The sequence below is a fragment of the Doryrhamphus excisus genome, linkage group LG2 (assembly GCF_037039965.1).
Source record: "Doryrhamphus excisus strain RoL-2023G ecotype Guam linkage group LG2, RoL_Dexc_Guam_v1.1, whole genome shotgun sequence".
NCBI classification, from domain to species: domain Eukaryota; kingdom Metazoa; phylum Chordata; class Actinopteri; order Syngnathiformes; family Syngnathidae; genus Doryrhamphus; species Doryrhamphus excisus.
Window position 1 is genome coordinate 27,411,022 of NC_136358.1, and position 11,288 is coordinate 27,422,309.

At 40.1% G+C, this 11,288-nt stretch overlaps 2 protein-coding genes across 2 annotated transcripts; one reads left to right on the forward strand and one right to left on the reverse strand.

The window, feature by feature from the left end:
- Positions 1-4,225: 4,225 nt before the first annotated feature.
- LOC131109887 (glucose-induced degradation protein 4 homolog) lies at positions 4,226-8,501 on the reverse strand. The gene is made up of 6 exons (XM_058062353.2): positions 7,446-8,501; positions 7,107-7,166; positions 6,751-6,858; positions 6,505-6,606; positions 6,313-6,443; positions 4,226-5,568 (listed from the first exon to the last, which is right to left on the reverse strand). The coding sequence occupies exons 1-6, from the start codon at positions 7,635-7,637 to the stop codon at positions 5,505-5,507; spliced, it is 657 nt and encodes a 218-aa protein (XP_057918336.1). The 5' UTR covers positions 7,638-8,501; the 3' UTR covers positions 4,226-5,504.
- On the forward strand, positions 7,730-11,227 carry atpaf2 (ATP synthase mitochondrial F1 complex assembly factor 2). The gene is made up of 8 exons (XM_058062352.2): positions 7,730-8,388; positions 8,463-8,507; positions 8,906-9,054; positions 9,179-9,276; positions 9,426-9,506; positions 9,685-9,797; positions 9,930-10,045; positions 10,741-11,227. The coding sequence occupies exons 1-8, from the start codon at positions 8,268-8,270 to the stop codon at positions 10,876-10,878; spliced, it is 861 nt and encodes a 286-aa protein (XP_057918335.2). The 5' UTR covers positions 7,730-8,267; the 3' UTR covers positions 10,879-11,227.
- Positions 11,228-11,288: the final 61 nt, after the last annotated feature.

Genomic DNA, 11,288 nt, shown 5'->3' on the forward strand with positions numbered 1-11,288 from the left:
AATGAACCGCTTTCCCCCCCAACAAGGTTTTTCTGAGCTATAAATCACCTTCCCAGTCGTAGCATAGCATGCCTGTGAAAGTGCATACTGGATGTGGAATGCTAAAAGGTCGTCCATCTGTGTCAGAATGGAGACAATTTTAAGAATGAAAAACCCACAGTGGGTTGTTGGATGTTTACTTGGCAGTGCAGGTTTCCACTAATTGACTCTTATTGACTAACGCTGACAATCTGAACTTGTGTCATCACAAAAGAGGCTTGGTCATGAAATAAAATCAAGAAAAAATGTATCAACACAGGATTTATGTGTTGGCAACAAAAATCAAGAGTATTTCAGCAACTGGACAATACTAGTGAAAATACTAGAGAAAATACTATAGAAAGTAAAGTTGTCAGGTAGCTTGTACAGCACTATAGATGTACTGTATACTGTACTAGCCACTGAAAAGAATTCAACACACAGCCATTATTGTTTCATTGCAAGCAAGATCAGGAGTACAATATTATCTTGCATTGCGGTAATGTCATGGTCTGGGGCTGCATGAGTGCTGCCAGCTAGGGCGAGCTGTGGTTTATTGAAGAAAACATGAATTCCAACATGTACTGTGAAATTCTGAAGCCGAGTGTGTACTCGTCCCTGGAGAAAGTAGGCCACTTGGCCGTTTTCCATCAGATTAATGAGCCTAAACACGCCTCCTCGATGACAAAAGCCTTGCTCAGGAAGTTGAACGTGACGCTGATTCGTATGGCCAAGTACGTCTCCTGATATGAACCCAACTAAGAATGGAAGGGTACAAGGTGTCTGACTGTTGTTATCGTTCTTCTACGTATCCCTGGTGGATTCCAATTACCAAGAGGATTAAGGCAGTGCTACATAACACGAAATATTTACATTATATAAAAATTTGGAGGTGTAGTGTGTCGTGCGATCAACAGGGTTGCGCAAGAACGCCTTCGTTGAACAGTTTTCTCAGAACGTGACACATGAAGTACTCGACTTGCTTCACACTGCGTTACCCACAAAGCATTACCCGCACCAGCCTAACAATACAGCAAATTATGGTGATTTCTGGCTATTTCTATTGAGTTGCGGACTCCTGTAGAGCAGCTACACACAATAACCCGCACAGAAAGCTTTCTAGACCTTCCAGATTTTGAACCTCTTTCTGCAGTATTCCAATTAACTTCCAGTGATCTCCAGCGTATAATTGGAATGTGTCTTCCGAATGCCTAATATTTAGTTATTTAGACATTTTTATCCTTGAAAATACTTCATTTTTGCTGAACATTTGCTTTATTAATTCATATATTTTTGAATAACCGCAATAATGATGCCGCAAAATTTGATCCGCAACAACACAAGGGATGGGTGCAAATCTATAGTTATAGATGTTAAATACATAAAGTTATATCATATCTATGTTTCACTACAACGGCAGTAAGTAGTCAGGGTGCAATACTGTAGTATTGTTGAAGTGGGGAAGCCGTTTTTGGGTATTTTGGTTAGCAAACGTTTTAGCAGTATGATGCAATAAGGTCACGCACCGCTGCAAACTACAATCACCATAATACCCGCAGGTATGAAAGGGAATTCTTGTGAAGAAAGCCATTAGATTGCGCAATCCTCGTGTGACCTTTAACCTTAATGGGAGTAGCCATCCATCAGTCAATATTCTACGGCTGACAGAAAGATGGCGGCCACGGTCTATGTGAGTATAAGTAACATGACACTCGTGTCATTTCCTGCAGCAATATGGGCTGTCCCCGAGCCAAAAGCAACATTCCATCTTGTACTTGAGTTGAGTGAAGTCTTTGTGGGAGAAAAAGACTCCGCCTAATTGGTTTTAATTTGACTTGGCAGTATATTCTTTTGTTTGCTTTTCGGCCACTCGGTTGGTGAGTGATTAGTATGTCAGCCACACAGTCAGGAAATCAGGAAGATGCTTGAGCATCTTTCAGTGGACTTTGCATATTCTCCCTGTGTGTGTGTGTGTGTGTGGTACATTCCAAAAACATGCATGTTATGTTAATTAGTGACTGGGTACTAATGTCAGTGTGGATAGGCTCCAGCATACGCCGGCGACCCTCGTGAGGATGAATGGAATAGAAAATGGACGGATGCTTTATTATTGTGCAATAAAGGATGTGTGATGTACAATATGAACTATGAACGACAAAACATTGGCTACTTTAAAGAGTATGTGAACATGTCTCTCCACCCAATCACTGTCTTTGTGCCCTTGAGCAAGACAGTTCACCCACCTTGCCTCCAGTGCTGCCCACAATGGTGTATAAAAGCAAATGAATGATTGAGGCTTGTCGAACAGGCCGTAGGCACGGATTGGTCCCCAGGGCAGCTGTGACTACAGATGTAGTTTACCAGTGTATGAATGAACCAGCCATGAACCTTGAATCACTGGAGCCCATCTATGATCAATTTTACTATGTCACAATATCAAAAAAACATGGTACTTACTAAAGTCCTTCGTAATAATTATCAATAGTTGCACTTTAATAAAATGTTGTGTGTGCGTCCATGGTGGACTGTTTTGCAGCTTTTCTTTTTTTTTGCAACATTTCTGAACAAATATCATATGTCATATCACCTCGTACTATGGTGTGTGACAAAATTTTTTTAAAAAATGTAAAAATAAATTAAAATTAAAAAAAACAACAACAAAAAAATTTAACTATATTAGGAAAGCAGGAAGTGAACAAATGTAACAGTTACTGATTGTAAAAGTACCAGATGGAGGGGTAGGATTTAATAAGCTCTGCTTCTTCCTACTCCTTTCAGACATGTGAAACTGGGAACTGATTATGGGATGCACTCAATTGTAATCTGATGCATGTTCAAATGAAATAAAACCATTACCATTACCATTACCATTACCAATCCATCTGTTATACATGTACGTATGACACCGCAGTCCCAAAGCCAACAGGAGTATTTTTGCTGAGCGGAGTTACTGCGACTAGATATAAGTGCTTGACATTTCAGTCATGTTGTTCTCAAAATGGTGTTGCATAATATGGCGTCACACGTGGATTAGTTGGGACTTTTGTTTTTGTTTAGAGTAGTGCCTCCAGGCTACGAACCACACTAACCATTACTTATTGGCCACATCATTTCATAGCTCATCAAACAGAGGTGAGTTTAGTTTGCTGCGGTTAAAACTCATTTCACATTCTCACGTTTTGATCTGCAAATGCATAATGTAAGATCAATTCTTTTAGTACTGCTCATTCAAATGTGTTGTTCTGTATCATTTATTTCATTGTAAACTGCACTTGTGTACACCAGTGGTGGACAGCCATGCATTTTGTACCTGGGTACCTTTATTTTTGCAGGAATATAGAAATAGATATTTGACATTCATTGTACATTTCAGTTTAACTTGGTCATTTCAGCAGTCACACTGATTTCTACTGAAATAATTTAATCTAGTTTTCATGGGGTCGCAGGTATGCTGGAGCCTACCCCGGCTTTCTTTGGGCAAGAGAGGGTTACATACTGGACTGATAGCTCGCCAGTAACAAAGCTGTTTACACTCCCGTTGGTGATGGTTGCTGGGATAGGCTCCAGCCCACAACAGGTTTGTACATTAATTAGTCCTCAGGTGGATGTCTAAGTGTTGTGTTATATAATATAGCAGACGTTATGGAATCCTGTGTCTAGACACTATTCGCTGGCCCCATACTGTCTGCTGCACAATTTGACTGTGGTGGATTGATGGAAGCTTTTGAAAAGTCATACTTGCAAACCAGTCTGGCGCCGGGCAATGACAATATTTTTAAACATGGCGGCATCACGCCTGATACAAAGCTTGTGGCTTCCTCCCACTGTCTTCTAGTCTACATGCCTGCAGGAGAAATACACACACATGCACTTATTATAGTATTCACTCAAACTAAATCCCAGCTTTTCATAGGGGTTGCCAAAAACCATAAAAATGTGTATTTTTGATACCTCGGTCACTAGCCACAGCCAAAGTCTATGCTAGCTTGAAGTAGCTCTGAAACTCGGTTTCAAAAATACGAAAAATTCCAAAATCTCCCGGGGCTTTATTTGGTCTCTTGATCGAAAATTGTCCTTTACTCCAATAACTTTTATATATATATATATATATATATTCTATATTGTATAGTATATTCTAATTCATTGAAATGCACGTGTGTTGTGTGTATAAACTGCATTGAAGTTTCCTGCCACTAGAGCGCAGCAGAGATAACAGAAACAGCCATCAGGTTTGTTTGGATATGATTTCTCTTTTCAAATCCACAGGTCATTCAAACAGTCTGTCAATCCAACTCAGACTTAATCTCAAGCAAATACATCTCATTATCTGTAATAGTACAACTCTGATAAACTTTTAAAAACATGGCACAGTCACATGACAAGGGAAGCCCGTTAGGGAAAGACTTCACAGGGAATTTAACAAAAATATTTCCTTTTGATGACAATAAGGTGTGTGTTTCATAAACTCTAGGGAAAGAGGGAATGGGAAAGAATTAAATCTCTGCGAATGGAGGTTTGTTGTTTGGAGAGTGCTATGTTGAACATGTTGCATAGTCAAAGAGACCTCAATGTAAGGACAAGGGGGTATATAATTTAAAAAGGACACATAAAAAGCTCATTGTTTAATGCAGAGTGCAGATCTGCGTAAAAAATACTCTGTTATAATACTTACTATAATGACTGATTTGTCTCTCAACACTGCAAGCAGTCAAACCTTTTTAAGTAGATAAAAAGCTTTTTCTCCATTCAGCTTTGAGCTTGTGTACCTAGGCATGTGAACAAGTGTTAGTAACGTGTGGTCCATCTTTGTGCAAAAGTAACAATGGAACAACACCACATGTGATTAAAAAGCAAATGTGATGGACACGAGGGGAGGAAGGGGAACACTTGTTTTGTGTGTCACCCACTTTGTAGCCTTAAAAGTGTCGCTCAGTGTCCATCTTTTAGAGTAGAATCACAAAAATATCCTCTTGGCAGGCAAACAACCACAACTTCAACAAAATACTGTTTATACTGTCATGTACAGCTTATGGGCTGATTAAAGCTCCATCCCTAAAACCTGAAGAGTTCTTTCTCTCAGACTCCTCCAAGGAGCCACTCCATCCCTGGTCAAAAGTGTTGATGCACTTAACTTCCCAACTTGGCCTATAAAGTGCCTTCAGGAAGGGTGCCAAGTATTTTCTTGAAAATACACAATTGACGGGTAGGAACCACACCAGGGTTCTGATGCTGGTTCTGACTTTCCACGCTTAGCCGGGGAGCAGAACAGCATTTCCTGTGGGGTTTTTTTTGTTGTTTTTTTTACCTCATCCAATAGACATACATTCAAGTGTCCTCTCGCATCTGCTGATCCAGCCTCTGTCCATCCCAAAGATGAGCATGTTGTGTATGCTTGACAAATTGTCTTTCTCTGGTCTCAGTAGCATCCGCAGACCTCTGCTTTGCCTTAAGTCCACCCAACAAAAGATCCACGATGCCAGCCCGGGTCACCGGAACTCATAGATGGCAGCGCTGTGCTCAGGGACGTGAGTGAGGTTGAGCGACTGGTACCTAAGGTGAGACACTTAAAAGTTACGACAGACAGGGCTCGTACACATTTCCTAACATACATTTTTTAAAGCTTTTACACATTAGAGCCGTAATAAATGACATGTATGCATTCTATCAAATAGTCCTCCACTCTAATCGATGCCGTGTCCCAATGAATAGCACGGTGCCTTATTCAATTGAATGATGAAATGCTCTCTGTAATTACATTTAGTATGGCTGATGCCCTGCGATTGGCTGGCGACCAGTCCAGGGTGTACCCCGTGCATGTTGCTTGACGCTACTAAACCACATACATACTGAGGTGTACTGACTGCCTGGATGCTCCATGTGACATTCCTCTATCAACCGCCATGCCAGACAGAACAAACAAGACCTGAATATGCATTGCTGTCAATGTATGACATCAGCAACTTTTGGGGTCTGTTAATAATTCCCCACTTTGTATTTAATATTCCACGTCTGCAAGCTCACTTTGGTGGCACTTGAAAGTGTTTGTTGAAAAGGGGAATGGGAAAGAAGGAACCAAAAATGACAATGCAGTAAAAAAAAAAAAAAAAGGAGAGAGTGTAATCTTGTAAATTAAATACCACGCCTTATAAATAAAGGTCATGTTGGCGAATCGTGGGAGCATATTTGCTGTTACTAAGCAGACCCTGAAATAAAACTGCATCTGTCATCCTGACTACAGCCAGATGTACTGGAACGAACAGGAACATATATTGAATGATCATCTGCTGGGGTTACCATTCTGAGCTCCTGTGGTAGTAGTAGCCCTCGATTGTTGCTGTGGATTTTTGGAAGCAAATGTAGTAAAATCCAGCAAAGGAAGCGCCGCTGATGTCTTTGATTGTGTGATCCGGGACCAGGAACTGTTCCTATTCAAAAGAAATGCAGTTGTGTATCCAGCTCAAACAACACTGTACAACGATGTCTTACCTTCCACCTCATGAAGATATAGTCAGAATTTTTAAGGTCCTCGTAGTCAAAATCATCCGAGTTGAAAGTCTTTGCATACTGGTAGAAGGCTTGGAACTTGCCCTGGATAAGAATCCAAATAAGCAATGACATGTTAGAAATTAAAACCTAAAAGAAATGCAAACCATGATTCATGAAATATGCAAGCCCAAAGCTTCTTATAATAAAAGGTCATGTCAAACCTGATCAATACAGTTGTCACCTTACCCAGTGTTTACGATCCACGTCCTCATCTGCATCCCACTTCCTGGTAAGAAATGGCCGTTTTCTGCTGATAATTTCGCCAGCAAAAAACGTAGTTAGAGTTGGGTATTCCTGCAAGAATGACCATAAGAAACAAGGTAAGTAACCTGCATGCGTGTCACTCTCTTGATTATACTGTGATAGGTTTTTCATTTTAAATGTGGCCCATTTTAAAACAAAAAAACACACACAGTGCAGTACAAATTCACAGTCCGATAGGATCTAATACAAGATGTCAATTTTACAGTAAATGACACTGTCAAGACTGTTCTAAAAAGAATGCATGTGTGTCTATCCAATAAAATAAGTGCCTCTCTCACCTCCGTGAGTCCTTTTATTTTCAGGTAACCACACAAGTAAGAGTCCTCCATGGTGACATGCTGAAAAGGAAAAGGACATTCATAAACAGACTTGCGTACGAAGGGTGTTAGCTGGAAGGCATGTGTAGACGCTAAATACAAGATTAAGTGGCTTATGAATGAAATGTGTGATTATTGTTTATAATTGTTGTCAGCGTAGCAACAGGCTGTGCTAAAATGACAGCTAGGCCAGTGCTCATTGATTCTCCAGCTGTCAATCATCACACCCCGTTTTGACAGATGGCCCGCTTTCAGTTAAAATCTGACGTTATTTAGTATTATTTTGACTCAAATACCCACCTGTAAAACAACTTCCACGTCGTAAGAGTTCCCTTTGCTCTTTTGGTGCCCCCTGAACTTGGAGCCGCTGTACAACAACGAGGTGACAACACCGGGTTGCTGGGTGTTGATCGGGGGCGGAGGAATAAGTGAGGCCGAGGACGCGAAGGCCGCGCAATGGGAGTCGCTCATGTATCCAGCGGGGACGGGCATGGCTCCCGCTTCGCTGACTGGGCACCAAACTGGTTAATGGTCGTCTGAGTGACAGACTCTTCCGGCGTCCACGAAGCAGCGATGTGGGGCTGAAGCAGTCCTCCAGCTTCAAAATTCCCTATGAAACCTTTACGTTGTGGTATGCTAGGGACCGAGCTCCCAGGAAAGTAAGTGGACTTCGACGCAACGACGAAGTCAAAGCAAGCGCTCCTCTCATTGGCTAATTACACTGGACATGCCAAGATACTGGATTGTCATTGGTTTACTTTGGTCGGTACGCTTCACGGTTTTAGTGTGTAGTTTTTTATGTTTTATTGAGAGAGGCACATAACCATGTATAGAACTACAATTCCCGTCTCTTCAAGCCCATACAACGCTGCCTAACAATTGCAGAAGGTCACACGCGTGCTTTTGAACAGTGGGCCGAAAAATTGAGATAGTAAATTATAGCTAGTAGGTAGAAACATAACGCATTTTTTCAGTTAACTGCTACCGTATTTGTGCAATTCCAATGCGAAATACATACGAACAATGTGGCGTTTGTTTACATAGGAGCGTTGGAACCTGGCGTTTCGTTTCAGTTTAGCTAACTTAGTTCACTTGACATACCGTTTATATATAATTGCTAAGATGTTTAGAAGTTTTGCAAGACTCGATAATCGGCTTAGAAATGCTTTGTTACTCTGTAAAATGCAACGGAATCGTCAGCCCTTCAAACATGCATTTAAATATTCAACATCAGCTGCAACAGGTAAGTAAACATAACATATAATTTTGTTATGCTAAGCTACAAGAGTTAAAAGAGCTATTATTGTTTGCTTCCAGAAAGAAAACGATTTTATCAGGACGTCAGTATTGCCCAAGGTGAAGGTACGGTGGCCGTTAGGGGCAAACGCGCATAAATGATCCAAAATCATACAAACACCAAAACCAGATGCAACGGGGAAATATAGGGGGTGCCCAGAAGAAAGTCGGCAGACTTATGACAAGGCGAAACAAAAAAATACATTTTTCTTTGTTAACCACTTGGCCATAATTTTATTCAAGTTTGTGCCATTTGCAGCATTTTTATTTTGTTTTTGTTTTGGATCTTGCAGTGTTTAAGTGATTGCAAATTTTTTAAGTTCCACCATTCCCCCATAGCATTTGTTTTATGGTGCATGTTTGTTTTTGGATCATTTTCTGTGTTGGAACATTCTGAAATTTTTTTTTTTTAATTTATATTGGTCCAAATGAACCTATTTCTGTTTTTGACTTGTCCCATTTAGGAGGTTTATATGAGATCAACTTAGACCGGAGGAAGCTGAAAACCCCTGGAGGGAAGCTTTTCACAGTGCCAAATGAAGCCCTCGCCATCGCTGTGGCAACTGAATGGGATGCTCAAAAGGACACACTCAAGTTCTATACAATGCACTTGGTATGACCTTTGACCAGACTACTACAAGGACATGTCTAATATTTTCCAGAAAGATGTATACAATGTTAATTGTAAGCTAAAAATGCATTTCAGTGCTTCTGCTCGCTTGCTTATTTTCTTGCAGACTACACTTTGCAACACTGCCTTGGACAATCCTACACAACGCAACGAGGACCAAATGATTAGTGCTGCTTTAAAGTTTCTGGAGACTGACACTGTTTGGTATGTGTCTTACTCAAACATGAACATATGTCTATTTTCTACCAATATATTGCAATGATACCCTGTAAAGTCTGATGATTGGATCTAAGAATACATTCTACTTTTATACACCTAAGTTATAAACGTTTAAAAAATGTTACTTGGTGTAGTTACAGAGTAGATGAGCCTTATGGTCTGGTTGAACTACAGAAGAATGAGTGGGATCCTGTACTGCACTGGATCGAAGACAGGTAGCAGACTGGCTTTTGTTCGACACAGAGTAATGATTTACTGTAAAAATATGTTACTGCAGTGATGTAGAATACTTTGTCCTCCAGCGAAATAGACTAATATTTTTTGTATACGCTGATAAGAATATAGTCGATGTCTTTCCAGATATTTATTTATTTAGCTGTGTGTCAATTGCAGATATAACGTCGTCATCGGTTCCTCCTCTAGTATTATGGGCCCTGAGATCCCTGAGGCGACCAAAGACACGTTCCGCCAGCATCTCAAATCTTACAATTTTTGGTCACTGACAGGTAACAAGCGAAAGATGAGGATTGTATGGATAAACCAGTTTGTGGTAACAATTACTGAAAAGCATACTGTCATTTTGCTGCTGTTGTGGTAGAGAAGAAAGGCTCTGTATTAATCTGTATTCTCCCTTGCAGGATTTGAGTACGTGATCACCCAGTTGAAGTCTGTTGTGTTGTCATTTGGAATGATTGACAGACATTTAAGTGTAGAGCAGGCCGTGCTGTTGTCGAGGCTAGAGGAGGAATACCAGGTAGGACAAAGGATGTGTTTTTTTGTTGTATTTAGAAGATGCTAACCACTCATCAAAAAGAATAGGAAGTGCAGGCTTGAATACAGAGCTTTGACTCAAAATTCTATTCCTATTTCTACCCAATCTCAAACTGCACTTTCAGTGCTACTTATTGATTAAATAAGTAATATAATATGACACACTTTGGTAGCAAAACAAAGCACACACCACACACAATATTTTTTCCTCACATGTAAAATGAGTGTGTTCAAACAAAAGATGATATCTGCTAAGTTGTACATCAGATCCAGAGCTAAATACCTGGAAATCAAACCAGAAATTTTTCTATGGTTGCATCTTCATCTTTTGATTAATCCAGATGTTTTGAGTCTACAGCATGAATACATAAATTGACCTCATTATATCCACATTTAAAGACAAATCCTTGTATTATTGGTTATTAATAGCAAAATTGTAGCCAATTTTCTTTGCCTTTTTCCTCCTATTTGTTCGCTGTTTTGTTTATGGCAATTTTATTTATAAGATTTGGAAACCACTGTCCTAAATCAAACAGCGCCCTCTTGTGGTTGGCGTAAAATAACACTGCAATGCTCTGAATGGCATTTCTCAACCTTACCGTTTGGAGAAAAGCAATAACATACATTGTACAATATATATTGTTGACTTATCTTAGTCTTCTGTCACTTCCTTCACAGATTCAGCGCTGGGGAAATGTGGAGTGGGCCCACGACTACGACATGTATGAGCTGAGGGCACGCACCGCTGCGGGCGCCCTCTTTGTACACCTGTCCTCTGAGAGTTCAACCATCAAACACAAACTGTTGCAGGACTGAAGTGATGAGCATAAATGTGTCAAATGTCAAGCCAAAGTGACACCCCTGCATGATGATATAGACTATTTATTGATTGTCTTTGATGAGCTGTGTCTTTTATCTACTGTCATCAAAACACAAACTTTTTTTTTTTATGTGTTTAGGCAACTGCTGCCAAGTGTGAGTATCCAGTTGGTTCTCGGTCATTTGGGGCCTTCAGGACACTACACAAAGTGAATGGATGCTAATTGTGGTTACATTTCATTAGAGAACAGTTTACTTTGTCTGCTTCTTTGTTTATGATTCAATTTTTTATATGTATCCTCACCTCACACCTGAACTTGGTTCATCTTGATTAAATACTGTAAAATGTGCAGTTATATTTTTTATACTTGTAGACCAAATGTATGTATACATATATACATAGTGAA

Excerpts from the sequence above, each read along its gene's own strand:
- LOC131109887 (XM_058062353.2), bottom strand. The coding sequence starts at position 7,637 with ATGCCCGTCCCCGCTGGATACATGAGCGACTCCCATTGCGCGGCCTTC. Across the intron at positions 7,167-7,445 it reads ACGTGGAAGTTGTTTTACAG|CATGTCACCATGGAGGACTC; the intron begins GTGGGTATTTGA and ends TTTCCTTTTCAG. Across the intron at positions 6,444-6,504 it reads ATATCTTCATGAGGTGGAAG|GAACAGTTCCTGGTCCCGGA; the intron begins GTAAGACATCGT and ends TCTTTTGAATAG.
- atpaf2 (XM_058062352.2), top strand. The coding sequence starts at position 8,268 with ATGTTTAGAAGTTTTGCAAGACTCGATAATCGGCTTAGAAATGCTTTG. Across the intron at positions 8,508-8,905 it reads CAGTATTGCCCAAGGTGAAG|GAGGTTTATATGAGATCAAC; the intron begins GTACGGTGGCCG and ends TGTCCCATTTAG. Across the intron at positions 9,507-9,684 it reads CTGCACTGGATCGAAGACAG|ATATAACGTCGTCATCGGTT; the intron begins GTAGCAGACTGG and ends TGTCAATTGCAG.